Source organism: Morus notabilis, unplaced genomic scaffold (genome assembly GCF_000414095.1).
Source record: "Morus notabilis unplaced genomic scaffold, ASM41409v2 Scaffold42, whole genome shotgun sequence".
NCBI classification, from domain to species: domain Eukaryota; kingdom Viridiplantae; phylum Streptophyta; class Magnoliopsida; order Rosales; family Moraceae; genus Morus; species Morus notabilis.
The window spans coordinates 795461-813045 of record NW_010360565.1 but is presented as its reverse complement, the minus strand read 5'-3'; the positions used below and the strand labels follow the sequence as shown (position 1 = coordinate 813045).

Here is a 17585-nt window from a genome sequence, read left to right as displayed (position 1 = left end):
AAAATTTCCCCCCTATTGATTCATCAAAGAAGAAACACCTTGGGTGAGTGCGCATTACGCACCTAGGCATAGACATACTAAAACCCGTTCAAATTGGATTATCCCCGGACCACCACCATACTCCCCGTGTCAACCATTTTCAGACAAAAAGCCCCTAAGTCTTCCCCAAACCCCTTCTCTTCTCCACTTCCCCCAACAAAAATGGCGGACAAGAAACCAGAGCCGGCGACCAAAAACCCTAAGAAGGCCAATCTCCTGGATCACCACTCCATCAAACATATCCTCGACGAGACCGTCTCCGAGGTCAGCAATCATTTCTCCGATCTCGCTCTTTTCTAGGTTTTTCGTGCTATTCTGATTCAATTTTTCTCTGTTTCTTTTTTCCTTTCACTGAATTTATAATAGATCGTATCTAGCCGTGGATATGTAGAAGACGTGAGGCTGAGCAATGTTCGATTGTTGCTCGGAACTGTCATCATCGTCATTGCTCTCTTCGCTCAGTTTTACAAGAAGAAGTTCCCCGAGAATCGCGATTTCCTCATCTCTTGCATCGTATTATATCCTTTTCTTTTATATTTTTTAATCAGAATTTGATCCATTAGACGTGATTAGTGAAGGAAAAGGGCTTTTTTTTTAATTAACGCCAGTTTTGGCTAAATTGAGAATTCTTCTATATATAAATAAAGATTCTGATAAGTTCATAAGCTTGACCACTAAATGAAATGGAGTGTATTAGTTTTTTTTTTTTTTTTAATTTTAATTGGTGCTATGTTGGAGTGTGTTTTATCTTGACTCTGGCAAGTATATAGTCTTCAATGGGTTGTTGCAGCTGATCATATACACAAAGGAGAAGAATGCAATCCTCTTTACCTACCCTCCTGCGGTATAATATATATATATATATATATCTTTTTTGGCTTACCATTTTTTATACCGTTATGAATTAGATGTTATTTTACTGGTGATCTACTAAATATGTGCATACCTATTTGTCTCTGTTATTCTTTCTATGAATGATCTAATCCGAGAGATAGCTTGCCCTTTAGATTAAGAGATTAGTAACGTGCATACAAAATTATAAGGGTTAATCTCATTTTTAGTCCATGAACTATAGGCCAAATCACATTTCGGTCCTTGACTTCTAAAATGTCTAGACGAGTCTTCAATCTATCAAATTGTCTGAAATTAATTCTTCCGCCCCTTCATTCCATTAAAATTTGGACAAAAGAAGCAGGTGAGGATATGTGCAGATTGGATGGAGTTAATTTTGTATTACATGTTAGGTTACTTTTTTAGAAGGAAACCATGTCTTTTTTCCGTTACTAATTTGAGACACTTTGATAGATTGGGAACTTGTTTCGTGACGTTTTAAAAGTTAGGGACCAAAATGAGTTTTGGCCCATAATTCTGGAACTAGTAATGAGTTTGACCCAAAATGTGAGGAAATAGTTATTTGTATTGAACTATGGATAAGGGGAAATATAAGCATCATGTGTTCTGTTGTAGTAGCAGTAATACAACTACTACAACACTTTGATAGATTGGGAACTTGTTTCGTGACGTTTTAAAAGTTGGGAAGTTGGGGACCAAAATGAGTTTTGGCCCATAATGCTGGAATTAGTAATGAGTTTGACCCAAAATGTGAGGAAAGAGTTATTTGTATTGAACTATAGATAAGGGGAAATATAAACATCATGTGTTCTGTTGTAGTAGAAGTAATACAACTACTACAACACTTTGATAGATTGGGAACTTGTTTCGTGACGTTTTAAAAGTTAGAGACCAAAATGAGTTTTGGCCCATAATTCTGGAACTAGTGGTGGGTTTGACCCAAAATGCGAGGAAAGAGTTATTTGTATTGACCTATAGATAAGGGGAAATATAAACATCATGTGTTCTGTTGTAGTAGCAGTAATACAACTACTACAACACTTTGATAGATTGGAACTTGTTTCGTGACGTTTTAAAAGTTGGGGACCAAAATGAGTTTTGGCCCATAATTCTGGAACTAGTAATGAGTTTGACCCAAAATGTGAGGAAAGAGTTATTTGTATTGAACTACAGATAAGGGGAAATATAAACATCATGTGTTCTGTTGTAGTAGCAGTAATACAACTACTACAACACGTTGATAGATTGGGAACTTGTTTCGTGACGTTTTAAAAGTCGGGGACCAAAATGAGTTTTGGCCCATAATTTTGGAACTAGTAATGAGTTTGACCCAAAATGTGAGGAAAGAGTTATTTGTATTGAACTACAGATAAGGGGAAATATAAACATCATGTGTTCTGTAGTAGTAGTAATCTCTTATCTAGGGAAGATGTTGTATTTTCCATTGTATTTCAAAATATCTGATTCTGATGTAACAGTACTAATTAGATCAGGTATAAAAAAGGCATTACTGTATATTCCTTTTGAATGCTTTGAGATTCGACTTCCATCTACTAACAATTGATGATCAAACTATTGAGAATGCATTGACTGATCTTTACTGAGGTTTGGCAAGGTTGCTTCAGCTGCCTGTCAATTTGGAATGCAAATTGTATTATTAGTCCTTTAGACCTAAAGGTGTCATTTCGTGTAATCTTTCTTTGGAGTGAAGTTTTGTTCTTTGTTTTGCTTTATGAGTAAAGCAACAAGCAACAAGCAACTTCCAATTGATATATACTTTTACGATCATATGGTTATCAATCTTCTATTATTTAGAATGTAAGATGAACTTGGAATAAAAATTTATTTTGTAATGTTTTGATTCCATTACTACATTGGCGGTCTCTCAAGCTGTCATTACTGGTCTTTTGAACATGTGAAGTTATGCTCATGACATAATTTGCCATCCTTACGACATGTAGTGAAGTTATAAACTCTGTGATGTTCTGCATCTCAGTTGAAACATTTGTGTTGCAGGGATCCTTCACAAGCACTGGATTGGAGGTCTCTTCCAAGTTGCCAAGATTCTCTGATATATACACGCTTACAATAGCGAGTGCGGATCCCAAATCCATTTCTGCCAATCCACCAGTAGAGTTGACAAAGAGTGTTACTAAGTGGTCTCTCTCTCTCTCTCTCTATGTGTGTGTGTGCATAATGACTGCATGCACATGTGTTTCTGCTTTCTTTAAGTTGCTAAGAGCTTTTTCATTCTGATCACTTTTCTAACATTGCAGGTTCACCAAGGATGGAGTTTTGGTGGAGGGCATTTTCTGGAAAGATGTTGAAGCATTGGTTGATGAATATTCGAAAGAACCAAAAAAGAGAAAATGATTCAAGCTTCAAACCTCATTTGGTAGGGCAACAGCAACACTAGTTGGGCAGGAAGAGCCATAGTTATACTTTCGTGTAATCATAGATTTTATGCGGAGTGATATGCTTCTTTACATTGATAATTTTAAAACCAAACCCTTTGTCGAAGTTTCTTCCAATTTTAGAAGGCAAGTTATGGCATGATTTTTAGCCATGTCTCTCCGTTACTGAAATTGAGAAAGTTGGATTTTTCCTTTTAGAGAATCCTATGATACGATCGGTTGCGCGGTCTAAACAGTCAGATCTATGTCAAATTCTCTTAAAATTTGCATTTCTGTTTATATTTTCATATGATTAAAAATGTGATTAACGATCGAGTGCGTGCAGTATATGTAATTTAACTCCATCTTTGTTTGATATTTTTCTATTACAGCTATTGCCGCATTGGCCTGTCCTGTGTTGAATTGCTGCTGCAGTGAACAACCTTTGGACTTCTTCATTTGCACCCAAACTCAAAAAAAATTTGAATTCAAGTTACAATTTTATTTAAGTTCGTGTTTTTTTATAAAATTTGAGTTTTAACTTGAGTTTAGGGTTAAAATATGAATTCAATTTTCCTCCTTCAACTTAAGTTCTTAAACTCAAACTTAAGTTAATGAATAATATTTTTTTTATTCTTAAAAACGTCATAACTTTTTCGTTTTAATTTTGATTGAAATTATTTTTTTATTCGTTCACAATGAAAAGACAAATAAAATCTCACTTATATACTCTATTAAATTTTTTCATTACTATTGAGTTTTTATTAAAATACTATCTAAATATAAACTCAAGTTTTGATTTATCTAAACACAAACTCAAAAAGATTCACATCTCAAATCATAATTTAAATGTACACATATAAATACAAACTCAAGTTACAACTTCAACTCAAGTTATAACTCAAATTTAACGTAAGATTTACACTCAAGTCATCATAACTCAAAAATACAATTGAACAAACCACTTGTTTTGTACTGTCCCTTTGTGTGGCAGTGGCCGTGGGACAATTTTGATTTTGGGACGAGGTCAAAATGATTTAACTAAAAAGTAAGTGTAGGGTAGGGATGGGGAATTTAGTAACGGGACTTGGAAGGGGATGGGGATACTTTTTTCTCTCAGTGTCGAGGTTAAGGTGGGGATGAGGGAATACTCCGTCACTCTCCGCCCGACCGACCTCATCTAATCATTGGTTTAAACCAAGTTTCAAATAATTTTTATCAACTGCTGGTTTAAAACAAATTTTTAGTTCAAAACACTTTAACATGTTTACTAAATGGCTTAGTATTTATTTTTAAAATGTATATAGTAATAGCTCTAATTCTAATAGGATTAAAATATTTGGGTCACCTCTATTGACCTTTTCATTGGAAACCGCTGTTCGAGAATATACTCCGAGCATCAAATCCTGGACTCTCCTACGCCCATACAACAAATTTTGTATTCAAGCAACAGAATGAATAACGAATGATGTGATGGCCTTCCGTTCTAAAGAAATCGAAAATTGAAAATCTATGCACAAAAGCAGGCTATACATAAAAGCAGGCCCCACAAGAAAGATACTCATAATTTTTTCTGGGTCCTAAAGTACGTTTTTTTTTATTTTTTATTTTGGAAAAAGATTGGGTCCTACGTGACACATCAAGAACAATTTATTGGTTGAAAAACAAATTAATAATTTTATGAGTCCCTTTCATGGTCTCGCTAAATAAAGAAACAAAAGAAAAGTAGCGGCCTTCAAGGAAGGCTGGCCATTACCCCAAAACAGCTCTCTTTTCCCCTTCTTGTGCTGCTGGTTGTGTTAATGATGTCGCACTTCTTCTTCTCCCCAAATTCTCATTTATTATATTAAATTTAATAAACTTAGTAATATAGTATGAAAAATATTTTACTAATTAAAATTTAATTAAATCATCATAATTATTTAAATTGTTATATTAAATTTAGAATTGTATCTTAAGTTTTTTTTTTTTTTTTTTTTTTTTTTTTTTTTTTTTTTTTTTTTTTTTTTTTTTTAAGAATGGCATCCGGTATCTTTTCATAGTCATTCAATTTTCCTTGAATAATAATTTTAGGTTTCGTTCGTTTTGTGGATTCGAATAGTCAATTCGAACTGAGATATTATATTTTTTTAGAGTTTTTAACTGTAATAAAAAAAATTAAATGTGATATTTTTTGAGAATTTTTAACTTTAAAAACCTAAAACGGTCTTAATATAAAAGAATTATTTTCCTCTCTCTCACTTAGCGAAGCGTGAGGGGTCGGCTAAAGTGATGACGTGGCACCTCCCAATGATGAGAGAGTGGGCCCTTACACGGAACTTGCCGGTCCCATCTAAAGGTGCGTTTGGTTACAGTAGTGAAATAATAATGGTAATAGGAATGGTAATAGTAATAGAATATAATGAAAAATAAAGATAATTCATTTGTTTGATTAAGGTTTTATAAATACGATAGAAATGAATATGAGTATTTTTATTTGGACAAAATTAACCCCGTCTCTCTCACTCCCAAACCCAGATAAACCCAGAGCACTAATGGCTTGACCTCTTTTTTTTCTTTTTCAATTTTCTTCTTCTCTCCACAACTATGAAATACCCACAAGATGACCTCACCGAGTGGATGCCAGAGAATTTCTTTTTACTTCTCCTTTGGCTTCGTTTTTGGTGGTGTCATGTATGCCTTTCTATGAAGCTTTTTTTTTTTTTTCCCAATCCAAGAAAAATCGTCTATGCTTCTCACGCTGACAAAAATGTTTGAGATTTATGGTGGCCAACAATCTAATGGGTTTTTGGGGGTTTTTATGTTCATGAGATTTCTGATTCTTTAATTCATGAATTTGAAATGATGACAAGTTTTTAGGATTTCCCATTTTGGTTGATGAGAATTTTAGATTATGTGAGAGGATGGGGTGGGTTTCGTTGGCCTAGACATAGGTAGATTTGTGCAAGAGTGGAGGAGGAGGATTTGTTCGTTGGCGGCGCTGGGCGGAGGCAGTTTGGGCAAGGGATGACAGCGGTGAAGTAGAACTCGAGTTCACCGGAACAACGTAGGCGCTGAATCTAGGTCGGAGAAGGATAATGGGGCAGAGGGAGGTGGTGGATCTTGGTTGAAGATGATGGTAATTGGTCTTGGTTGAAGATGACGGTAAAAAAAAATAAGGACATAAAAGGAAAAAGAAATAAATCTTGATTGGAATCGTCAATTCATGCCAGGAATGACAATTCCACTAAATTAAAAGAAAAGTCATTCTAAGAGAATATTCATTCTATAAATTTTAGCTAACTAAACATTAGAATTAGGATTCTTTCCTTTCCATTCTTTTCCCCCAACCAAATACACCGTAAGGGGAAAGCTGACGCTGCACTATCTGAATCAAAGGTCCCCGGAACTGAAGACCGACTCAAAATCGAACTTCATAAACCGACCTCGAGTCCGACGTGTGCCCGATCGGGGCCCACCAAGGCCCAAGCCCAAGAGCTGTACTACAAATAAAATAGGAACTTTCTCCTTTCTTATCCTTTACATTTGCATTTCTTGCCAAAGTGATTTGCGTGGGAGATATTTTTTTCTCTCTCTAAGGGAAAGAGAGAGAGAGAGAGAGAGAGAGAGAGAGAGCGCCATCTTTTATCACCTCATCAGCCACGCGATTCGGCTTGGAAGACGATTTTGATCCTGTTTCTAGGGTTTCACGAGATTGCGATTTTGTAAAATTAAGGAGAAAACAAGAAAATCAGTAAAATTTTTAATCAGGAATTGGAATCTTTTGTTGTTTTTGTTTTCTGGAAGAGATTTTTTTTGTCTCAGATCACTTTGATTTGCCATGGCCGACCGGAGAAACCGAGATTCTTACGACGAAGACAGGACCGACGGCGTTGATGGCGTCGTCGATCAATCTAACGGCACGGAATTCGACGATTCGTCTTCTTTGAGTGCCGGCGAGACCGCTGGCGGCCGATCTAGAGAGATTGGGCTGGAGGAGCGTTTGACGGAAATTCTCGTGGAAGAAGGCGACGGCGATCTGTTGCTCCAGCAGAACAATCGAGAGGACAGGGTTTTGCAGTGGCTTCAGGCGCTTGATATGCAAGTTATGGGAGCTTGTCGAACGGACGAGAGGTTGAAGCCGTTGTTGAAGATGAATGCTTCGAACGGCGTTGCGGAAGATCGCTTGCTCGCTCATTTAAGCCAGGTATGTGTTTGTGTCGGTTGGAAGATAGTCCGATGAGGTTTTCGTGGTGATTTAGACTTCTTTTGATTGAAGAAATTCTCTGTTTCAGTTCTTGGAAGCTTGTTTTGCAATTTCATGTAGGAAAATTGGTTTGGTGGCTTGTGAGGGTTGCACGGTTTCATCAACTGGCCGTGAGTCTAACACGTGAAATTGATGCTAAATTTCTTGAAACTTAATTCGTTAATTATTGGAATTGTCTCGATTTTCTGTGCATCTGCTTGAATTTTGTGCATGTAATTCGTTACTTTGGATTAGTATTTGCTTAGGTTCTTCCTAATTATTGTAGTATATTGACTGGATGATTTTTTTTTATTTTTTATTTTTTATTTTTTTTGTGAACAGCATTTTGAGCCTGTGGAAGTCGGTATGCTAGCCCGGTGCTTCTGCATACCTCTTGTTTCAATTCGTGTGGGAAAGATCAACAAGCAAGGGACTCTACTTTGCCCCACTGCTACAAGGTAAAATCAATTATATGGATATCGGAGTGCCTTTTTGGCCTTTTGCTCAAGATTGATCTCTGTGCAATATCTTCATCCCTTTCGATTTTTGTTGGTAATAATTGTTCTTTTAAAATTTCTATCACCATGAATCATTATCGGCTTACTATTCTATTATTTATACTGAATTCATCTGGCATTTATTGCTTTTATTGATTCTTTATGTCGTGAATGCCTGTTTTCACCCTTTCTCTTGGCTTATTCACCATTATATTTTCCCCAGAATATTTATGTTTGTCGACACTATGAAACTAGTGTGAGTGCTGGGCAATGCCCCTATACATTTAAACCAGACTTCACGTGTCGGTATTACAAACTAATTATGATGTTTTCAGCTCATCCTTTGTTAGTCTATACGATATCAAGTGCATGCATCTTGTTTGTCTTGCATATTTCATGCTACTTGATTTCTCTATGCCATATATCATGTTTTTGACATTTCATGCAGGCAGCTGGTTTAACATATATCTGTAATTGATTATGTTTTGATGTTCTACAGCATATCAAACAAGTTAATGTACGTAAGTGAGTTTGGTTGTCTGATATTAATTCTTAGGTGCCGCGTTTCTACATGCTTTGGAGCATTTTGTTTTTATTTTTTACATTGGTTATTACTTATATTTGTTAGAGATTTTACTTCTGAATTCTTTTATTTATTTGCTTATTTATTTTTTTACTTGATGACACCACATTTAGTTATGTATTATGTCATTAGCTTTTTTTTTTTCTTCCTTGAACTGTTTAGTATTTCCTATTCTTTATCTTTTCTAATAATTGAATACCTTTATCCTATTATCTGCATGGTAAATTCTATGTCCTTAGTCGTGGTTGCAGTTTGATATGGGGCGCACCATGAAAGGTTAGTTTGGTGATGTATGTTTGCCCTATTGGTATGATGAATGAGGAACGTAAGCAATGGGTTCATTTAACTCCAAAACCCCGTTAGGAGAAAGTGTAATCCAGGAAGAATAGAACCCACTTGGATCCTTGTGTCTGCACTCAACTTATCTGTTTGCTGCTGATCCTCTGAATTGTTGGCCTTTGGCTTGCATAATTTGTGGCTGATATGATATCATGGGTTTACATGTATTCAATTAAGTTCAAGTTGGAAAAGGACTGTTTAGCTCTAACATCAAATTTGCATTGCAAATGTAATGCTGCTCCAAGTGTGTCCCTTAGTTATTAATATTAAGTAGATCAGGAGTCTATGTTTAAGCTTATTGATGGTGATAATGTTGATCCTTCCAAATAAATATATCTTTTGACTTGTAGGTAAAGTGGGCGTATTCTATTATGATCTCTGAATTAAGAGGAAATAAAGGTAGTTTCATGATCCTATATTATATAGCTGCTGCTTTTTGGATACATAGGATTGAGTCAGGTTTTATGTCATTGTTTATCACTTTGTATACGTAACATTAATTGTTCTTTTATTCCATTATTCATTTGTTTTCCTAATTTATGTAAATTTACTTGTAATTTCTCTTTCCTTGGCTTAAGTTGTTGTAATTAAAAATTGTACTTCATTGCTGACTTCTTTCTTGGTTCGGTGCCTCGTAGTATCTCTCTTTCTCTCTCTCTAATTTTTTTTGGTTCGGATTCTATATGTTTTCTTATATATCAGATAAATTCTTTGTCAATTGATTGTGATCGAGCAAATTGTGACTCACTGAAAGTTAGATTTGCTATTGCAGTGTTAGATGTAATTTGTTTCTCCAGTCCTCTGTCATATCTTTATGCATATTCTTGATATCCTATGCAATCCAACCAAACTTATGAGGATCTTCGTAATGTATATAATTCTTTCTTAACTAACATGGCATGGTGCACAATAAAGTCATTGTTATTGGAGCATGGTGTGTCCTTTTACATCAATCAAATAGCCAATTTCAATATCATGTATTGAAAGTAGCTAAATTTTTATACCATGTTGTTTGGGTTTAGGATTTGAAAATCATATCAGAGAATGTGCAACAATGTTGCTAGTAATATATGTAATAGAGATGTTCAAGCAAGAGAGAGAGAGAGTAGTCAAGCAGATTAGTAACGAGTGGAGAAAAATAATGGCTTCATATGTTGGTTTGAAGTCCCTCCTGCAAAACTGGTATCAAGTTTGAATTGTTTTTAGTCGTGTATGATTCATGGTCCTTGATTAGCTCTTAAGACGATTGATTTAATGTCCTATTATATTCTTTTGTTGATTTCTTATGAAATGAAATTAAAGATGGATTATGTCACTCTTTTTTCACTTTTTACTACTGGATAAATTAGGAAAATCTTTTGGGTTTGGTCGTAGGCTAAGTGATAAAGGGATGAGATGGGATACTATTAAGTTTAAGAACTCATTTTCTTTGAATTTTTTTTTTTTTCTTAAGCAGGTATTTTATATTTTATTATAATAAGGTTGTCCCTTTACTCCATTCCTAATCTCGGAATGGTCGGGACGCTAAGCTCCCTCCCTCCTATTCGTTCGTGCTTCACACCCGTGAATCACTTCACTCGCTAGTTTATTCTTTTCTTTTAAGTTTCAGGGGGCACATTTATTCATTTGAGGCTTGTTAGTTGTTTTAGTTCATGCAATTTTTATTTTCAATGAATCTATACACAGAACTTTATGCTGCTTTTGCATTTTTGTTAAATCTTGAGCTTAATACATCTACTTTTCTTTTGTGGTTTATGCTTTGCTTTTCGTTTAACATTTGCTTTTCATTTAACAATCTTATACTTATTAGCTATTCTCTTTTCTACTCTGGCACAGGGGAACTCTTACTCTTACAGTGTTGCCAACATCTGATTTACGCCTCTCGTTCGTTGGTGACGATGGCCATACTGAGAGGCTATTCACCTTAAGTACCAAATCTCAATATTCTTCTATAACAGTCAATGAGATTGCAGCAGACAACTCTGGTCGATCTTTCTTTATAAAAGCCTCAGATGGCCAAACTTTTTATTTTTGGTGTTCAGAGAAGTCAAAGCTCCTGGGGAATGAGTTGCTTGTGAAGGTAAATTTTTATATTTTTTATATTTTTAACTAGAATTGTGATAGACTCTGGCCTTTTCTTACAAGAACAGAAACAAAATATTGAACTGAAAAACTTTACTGATCTGAAAACTCAAGAAAGAGTAGTACAAGTAAAGTCCAGTAATTCAAGAGACTGGACACTTTCCCCTTCTTGGAGACTCTCCAAGACTTGTCCCACACAAATTCTAGTTACTTCCCTCCCCATCTCTCAGCTACCTTATTCCTTTTTATTTCCCTCAATTCCTCTAACTAACCTCCTAACAACCTAAAGTCCTCAGTAACTAACAACTTCCCCTCCTAACAACCTAAAGTCCTCAGTAACTAACAACTTCCCCTCCTAACAACCTAAAGTCCTCAGTAACTAACAACTTCCCCTCCTAACAATCATAGCCTCCCCCTCTTCACAATAACAAACTATTGCCACCTGACCCAACCCTCTTATTCCTCCTAATGAAAACTTGCCTAAGTAAAAGCTTATCAAATTGACCTTTTGATCAAAGTCATAAGTTGTAAATTTCTTTTGAGCTCAAGTTGCTAGGAAACCTGAAAAATGTACTCTACTATGTGTTTAAGGTTATGTCAAAAAGAAAAAGGATTTAGGCTGGAAATGGATTATATATGTTCTTTTTTTATACGTCTGTTTTTCAAAATTCCAACAACTAAAGGATAATAAGCACGAATTTTTTGGTTCGATGATTTTATAATTTGTGGTTTTTGTCTGTTCTGATTATTGACAAATTTTCCATCACTGTGTCAGATGAAGGATTTACTGGCTAGGAGACCCTCTGTTGCCGAATTAACTGGAATCAGTGAGTCGCGGCTTGGCTGTTTTGCAACTCACCTTCGTGCCTATCTTGTTGGATCAACTGTGATTGGAACCCCAGCAAGTTTAACTGGCTCACAAAGGCATCAGGATGCCAGAAGTGAGCAGTCGGAGACTCCCCAGGATGGACAATTCTCATCCATGCCAGCAAAATCTCTAAGATCACGGTATGCTGGCAGTCAGGCAGTAAGGGCAAATTCATCATTTCAGGGCAGCCTGAGTCCGAGATCAAGTTCTTTTAAAGAAGGCCTGTCCAGAAATTTGTCTTCCCTAAAAAATGCTGCTAGGGAAAAGTTGAGGCGGCGTGGGGACAACCATTTGGCCATTGATAACCTAAGTGCCGTAGCAGCTGTAGTTGCAACTGATGGATCTTTAAATCCTGGTGAGAATGACAAGATCCCAGAAAGCATTAGAAGTTGCTCGTTACCTACTTCCTGCTTTCTGGATTCATTAGGAAAATTGGCTGTTCCACCAGCTCGAAGTTCAGAATCCCAAGTTCCGTTTATGGGTGCTCCACTTTTATCCCCCTACTATTGTTGGTGTCCTCCTGGTGCATCAACACTGCAATTCTCAGCAGAGTCCTCTCAGCTTTCTAGCTCATCAATCGCATCACCTTCGCTACCGCCACTCTCCTCTTTGTTGCCAGCTACAATTCCCTCCAGCTTGTTGTCACAGACACCACCTTTCAATCTGGTTGATACTGCCTCTTTGGATTTTCCTGCTTTTCTTCCAGACCCGTTGGTCCGATTGCCGAGGCCAACTGCTCAGCAGATCCCAACCTTTACACCTTTAATATGCGACTCAATTGTTCACATTCCAGTTATTGGTGTTTGCTCATCAGGGCCAGGTTATCTGGTTAGTGCTGGTCCCACTATGCCAACCACCATTCCTCCATTGCACCCAAATCTTGTCAACCCATTAATTCCTGAAACCGAATCCATGGTTGAAAAGGGTGCAAGAGAGACTCTGCGGCTACTCATCAGTGGTTCAAGCCCGACAAACCCTCCCTTGATGGATGCATTGCCCGCTGTTCTAACAAAGGCAGATGAGAATCCAAGTATGATTGTTGCCGGGAGCCGGGGCCTCTACGGTGGAACGAGGGACGTTGATGTTATTGCAAGCAGCATTGCAGCCATTGGTCTGGTTTCGCTCTCAGGGAGATCCAACAGCGACCCTGTTGCACAGGGCTGTAGCAACCATGGACATTCCGACTTACACAAAGAGGGATCTAGCGTTGTGAATGAGTATTTTTCAGACGACGAGGTCGCCGTTCTCCCCGGTCATGAGGGACAGATGACTGATTAATAGAATTATGTCCATCTCTTTATTTTATTTGATTTTTTTTTTTTTTTTTGGGTTTTACAAATTTTAGGTGTAGATATCATAGCCCTTGGCCTTCCGAAATGTAATTAGCTCTCAATCCCACCTTGTCCCCGTGGTTCTCATTGTTCCATCTATTTTTCTTGTAATGAACTAGAATGTGAATGAATTTTGTATTTTGCTCTTCTAGTGTACACGCTTTTGCTCACTTCACGTGGTGTTTCCTGTGTCGTGATTGGTTTCTCATTTCCGTGAACAAAACAATGCATGATATTTTTTGTCTCTGCCTTTGCTGGTACACAATTAAATATGGCATATCAAAAACCTTTAATTGCATGATTAGCTTGAGTTTTGTCCAACTAAGAACATATCCTCACATTGCCAAATTGATACACCGATATAAATTGACATTAAGGTTTGAAAATTAAACGCGTGAATACTCTTTAAAAGTGCATGAATTAAAATTTATATCTTTTATTCTTAATTGATATTTTTTTTAGTCAAATAATTATACTAACAAAAAGATATTAATTAAGAATGAGTGGTAGAAATTCAAATTTATATACTCTTAAAGGTAATATATGATATATGTTAATTTTTGATATTTAGTTATTGATTGATGCATAGATTTTTCAAATAATTTTTTCAAGTTTCAAAACTTAAAAATTATCACATAATAGTATATATTGTATTATGTATTTGAACGGTGTAATGTATGAAGTGTAAATATCTAAACACATTTTTTTTTGCTAGAAATAAATATCTATACATTTGCTTAAAAAGGTGACTGCATCACAAAGCTAAAGCTGTCTGGCTGTGAGCACATGATCTGCCTTGAAATGCACGCAAATATTAAATGGAGATGATGGATATGGCCATGAGAAGGGACACTGTGTTGCCATAAATAAACTGGAAAACCAACAAATTGACCCAAATGCAGAGATAGGGCTAGTCCTAGTTGGGTCGAGACAAAAACACTTGTACCCAAACTCCCAAACTATGTTGGCCCAAGCCTATAAGATTAATGGTGACCGTGAATATATACCGAATAACATTATTATTATACTAACCACATAATAAACGCCATTTTAAAAATAAAAGAAAGAAAAAAAAACATAATAGAAAAGGCCTTTCTACGGTTCGATCTCATATCAATAGTGTACATTTCTCATCGTTTAAAAAAAATAAAAAAAGACTAATCGATGCTTCATTTTCTTAGGATTAAATTAAACACGAAATTATAGAGAAGCATTTAAAGAAACTCGTAAAAGTAAAAAATGTGGCAGTTGCGTTCCTTTAAACTTTAATAGAAAAGACTCTTTGCAACCATTCCAATGCTTATTTTTAGGGCAAACTGTTTGCTTCCGAAACTACCCCTAGCAACCAACCATGGAAGTTTAATGTAGAAAAGAACCCGCAGGGCCATAATTGTGTTCCATACTGTCAATCATGTATCCATCTTTATCACCATCTACATCTTAAAGGTGCATTAGAGGTTGGGTTCATTTGTATCAATGTTTACAAGTACGGGATAGTTCTGTGGGTTTTACATGATTAGAATTGTTAGGTATTTTTATTAGTCGGTAATTTATTAACAATCTTGTAAATATTTAAAAAATAGGTTTAAGAAGATTTCGTATTGTAGAAGAAGATTCAGAATTAAATTTGAAAAGATAAGGATAAGACCTTAGTAAAAAAAAAAGATAATGCATTTGTTATTTGAATTTAAATGAGATTCTAGAAAGAGATAAGGAGATATAGTTTTGATATTTGCAGCTTATCCAACTTGTGGGAATTGAAGTTGGCATTAATTCGGATTTATTGAATTTGATGTACAAACTGAATTTGAAATTGAAAAGTGTTATTGGAGATCATATAGAAGAGTCAATGGAGCTACGTGTCTTGCAAATGAATGTGCAATTATTTGAGATTTGGATGTGTTCGTGTGATTTGGATAAGAGGAAGTTCTCCGTGTTTAATGAAGAACATGTCGAGATCAAGTGTTAACTTGTAATGAGGATAACTAATTCGGATTTGGAAGTTTGCTATATAATTTGAATTGGAGATTGTGAACATAATGTGAAGATATTTTGGAGCATATCTAGGAGAGAAAATCATGGAGATAATAGAGAACTTATCAAGAGTGGATTTGAATGAGATTCTCTTGATTTTATTTAAAAGTTTTGTTTCAGAGCATATGAAGTACGGATTTAATAGAATGTCTCCAGAGGAAAAGTATGTGAATTTGAGAGCTTACTACTAAGAAAATATTCAGAGAGATGTCTGTGAGTTTTTATGAGTTATTGAGATCGTCCTTCAGGAGAGTAATTTGTTGCTTTCGGGAGGAAGCTCTGCCGATCGAAGGGAGTTCGTCAGGTGAATAGAAGACGTGTGGTGCACGCTAGGCAATCACTGTGGAGATTCGTCATAACGGCGTCATTTGTCTAGGAGGGAGTCCTTAAGTGAATAAGTCCATCCGGTGTCTGTAATTTCTGGAACATAGTGAAACTGTTTACTATCTGGGCGTGGTCCCGCAGATATAGGTGTGCGCACCGAACTGCGATATCATATTGTGTGTTCCTTTACTTTCTGTACTTTATTCTGCTTGAGAAACTGAACGTAATTAACTCGGATCTTAATCAATCAAGCTGTGTTCCAGACAGTGTTCTAATATCATCTGAAACACCAGACGTAACGTCAGATGTAACAAGAATAAAGAATTTTACCGCAGGTATGAACATATATCATATCGATAAGGCTCTGTTTTGAGCCGCTAGTGATCTATGTCGGATTCTATTCATTTGACATTTTCTCATACCTTTTTCCGTGGATTTGATTTTGAGCAAATTTGACATTCACAAATATAGACTATCAATATAATATCTTTACTGCATAACACTATGGTTCTATGAGTTCTTTCAACATTTTATAAAAGTTCTCATATATTTTTGCGCGAACGATAAGGTGGACAGGTTTTAGCACTACTCGGGATGAAAATAAAAATTGCTTAATAAAGTAGCTATAAAGACACCATGTGAGAAAACACTCTTTTGTCATCCTGGCGTCAAGATAATTTTATTCTAATTTACTTTTCAATTTCATTATGCTTGTTTTAATAAGCTAACTTCTTCCGGTTTATTGCTCAGACAAGTTGGTTCCATTAAGCTAATGTGAACTTAATTAGCTCATAGTATCTTATGGAATACTAGCTTGGCAAATTTGTTAGATTTGGGATAAAATTTCCAAAGCCAAAAACTCTAGTTGGATTCCTCTTTGCATTGTCGTTTTTATGGTTTAGATGTAGAGTGGGGTCTTCTATTTTACATGAATCAGATTCCTTTTTCAAGAATAATAGAAGTTCTTAAGCATATAATTTTATCTTTTAGGTAAGATTTAATAAGATTTAATGCTTGGGGCCCTCCAAAAGGATGAAATCCAACCTCCACTTATGCCACTAACTTTGTGAACAGCCTTGCAAATACCCATCACATGAAAATTGAAACTCTCATTTATTAATTCGCAAGACCAGCTTGTGGTTTTGGCAATACCATGGACTTGTTTTTTTTCTTAAGATTAAACATGGAATTGGTAACAGTTTATGGCTTGGAAATAGTCCTCTGTTTATTGGCAGACAGGATCTGGAAATGTCAGTTTGCGCAACGTAGTACGGATTTATTGGATGGAAATGGGTTCATATTATCCACCTCTACTTAGGTTGCTGGCCAATATATTAATTTCATATCAAATAAATATACGTACATACTTACATACATACACATATATACATACATACATACATATATATATATATATATATATATATATATACACACGAGGTGCTACAGTTATCCACAAGCAATAAGGTTGTTGGCCGGGGTGGGGCCTCAGATTTATTTGGTTTCATAGGGCAATTCAAGCAACAAGTTTTTTGTGTCCCTGCCAGCCTGGCAGTGGACCACATTGTGATTGGTAATGCAATTGTCATATTTATCTACGAAACTTTTGGACTCTAACTCAAATAAAATTATTAAGAGAAATTCTATTTGCACCTCTAAGATTTATAAATACACCCACCAAATTATAATATACATTTATTATGGTTTTACTTGCAAATAAAATTACAGTAAAACCCATTAAAATTACATGTTTTCATAAATAAATCATATTAGCTATAAGTAGAAATGTTGGTGATTTTTCATATAATAATGCGTAAGAGACACTATTTATAGATTCCAAAATCATTTTAAAGAAAAAAACTTTATGGGTATGTCAGTTGTAATATTTATGTTCCTCTAAAAAAATCGTGATATTTATGTTGAAAAATGTTTCAAATCTCGCTTGTTGTCCTATGCTCGTATTAGTTTGACGTAAATGTTTTTCTTCTTGGTGTTTTTTTTTTTTTTTTTTTTTTTTT

At 35.5% G+C, this 17585-nt stretch overlaps 2 protein-coding genes across 3 annotated transcripts; both read left to right on the top strand.

Moving 5' to 3' along the window:
* On the top strand, positions 1-3662 carry LOC21409026 (probable signal peptidase complex subunit 2). The gene is made up of 5 exons (XM_024164742.1): positions 1-303; positions 406-557; positions 802-883; positions 2908-3050; positions 3168-3662. The coding sequence occupies exons 1-5, from the start codon at positions 202-204 to the stop codon at positions 3262-3264; spliced, it is 576 nt and encodes a 191-aa protein (XP_024020510.1). The 5' UTR covers positions 1-201; the 3' UTR covers positions 3265-3662.
* Positions 3663-6807: 3145 nt separating this feature from the next.
* Positions 6808-13360, top strand: LOC21409025. 2 transcript variants are annotated; one of them, XM_024164705.1, is made up of 5 exons: positions 7392-7470; positions 7559-7640; positions 7852-7967; positions 10765-11008; positions 11786-13360. In XM_024164705.1, exons 3-5 carry the CDS (start codon positions 7876-7878, stop codon positions 13154-13156), a joined length of 1707 nt encoding a protein of 568 aa, XP_024020473.1. In that variant the 5' UTR covers positions 7392-7470; positions 7559-7640; positions 7852-7875; the 3' UTR covers positions 13157-13360. The 2 variants fall into 2 exon arrangements, with proteins under 2 accessions (XP_010095057.1, XP_024020473.1); XM_010096755.2 differs by lacking the exon at positions 7559-7640 and having other exon boundaries at positions 6808-7470.
* The last annotated feature ends 4225 nt before the right edge of the window (positions 13361-17585 follow it).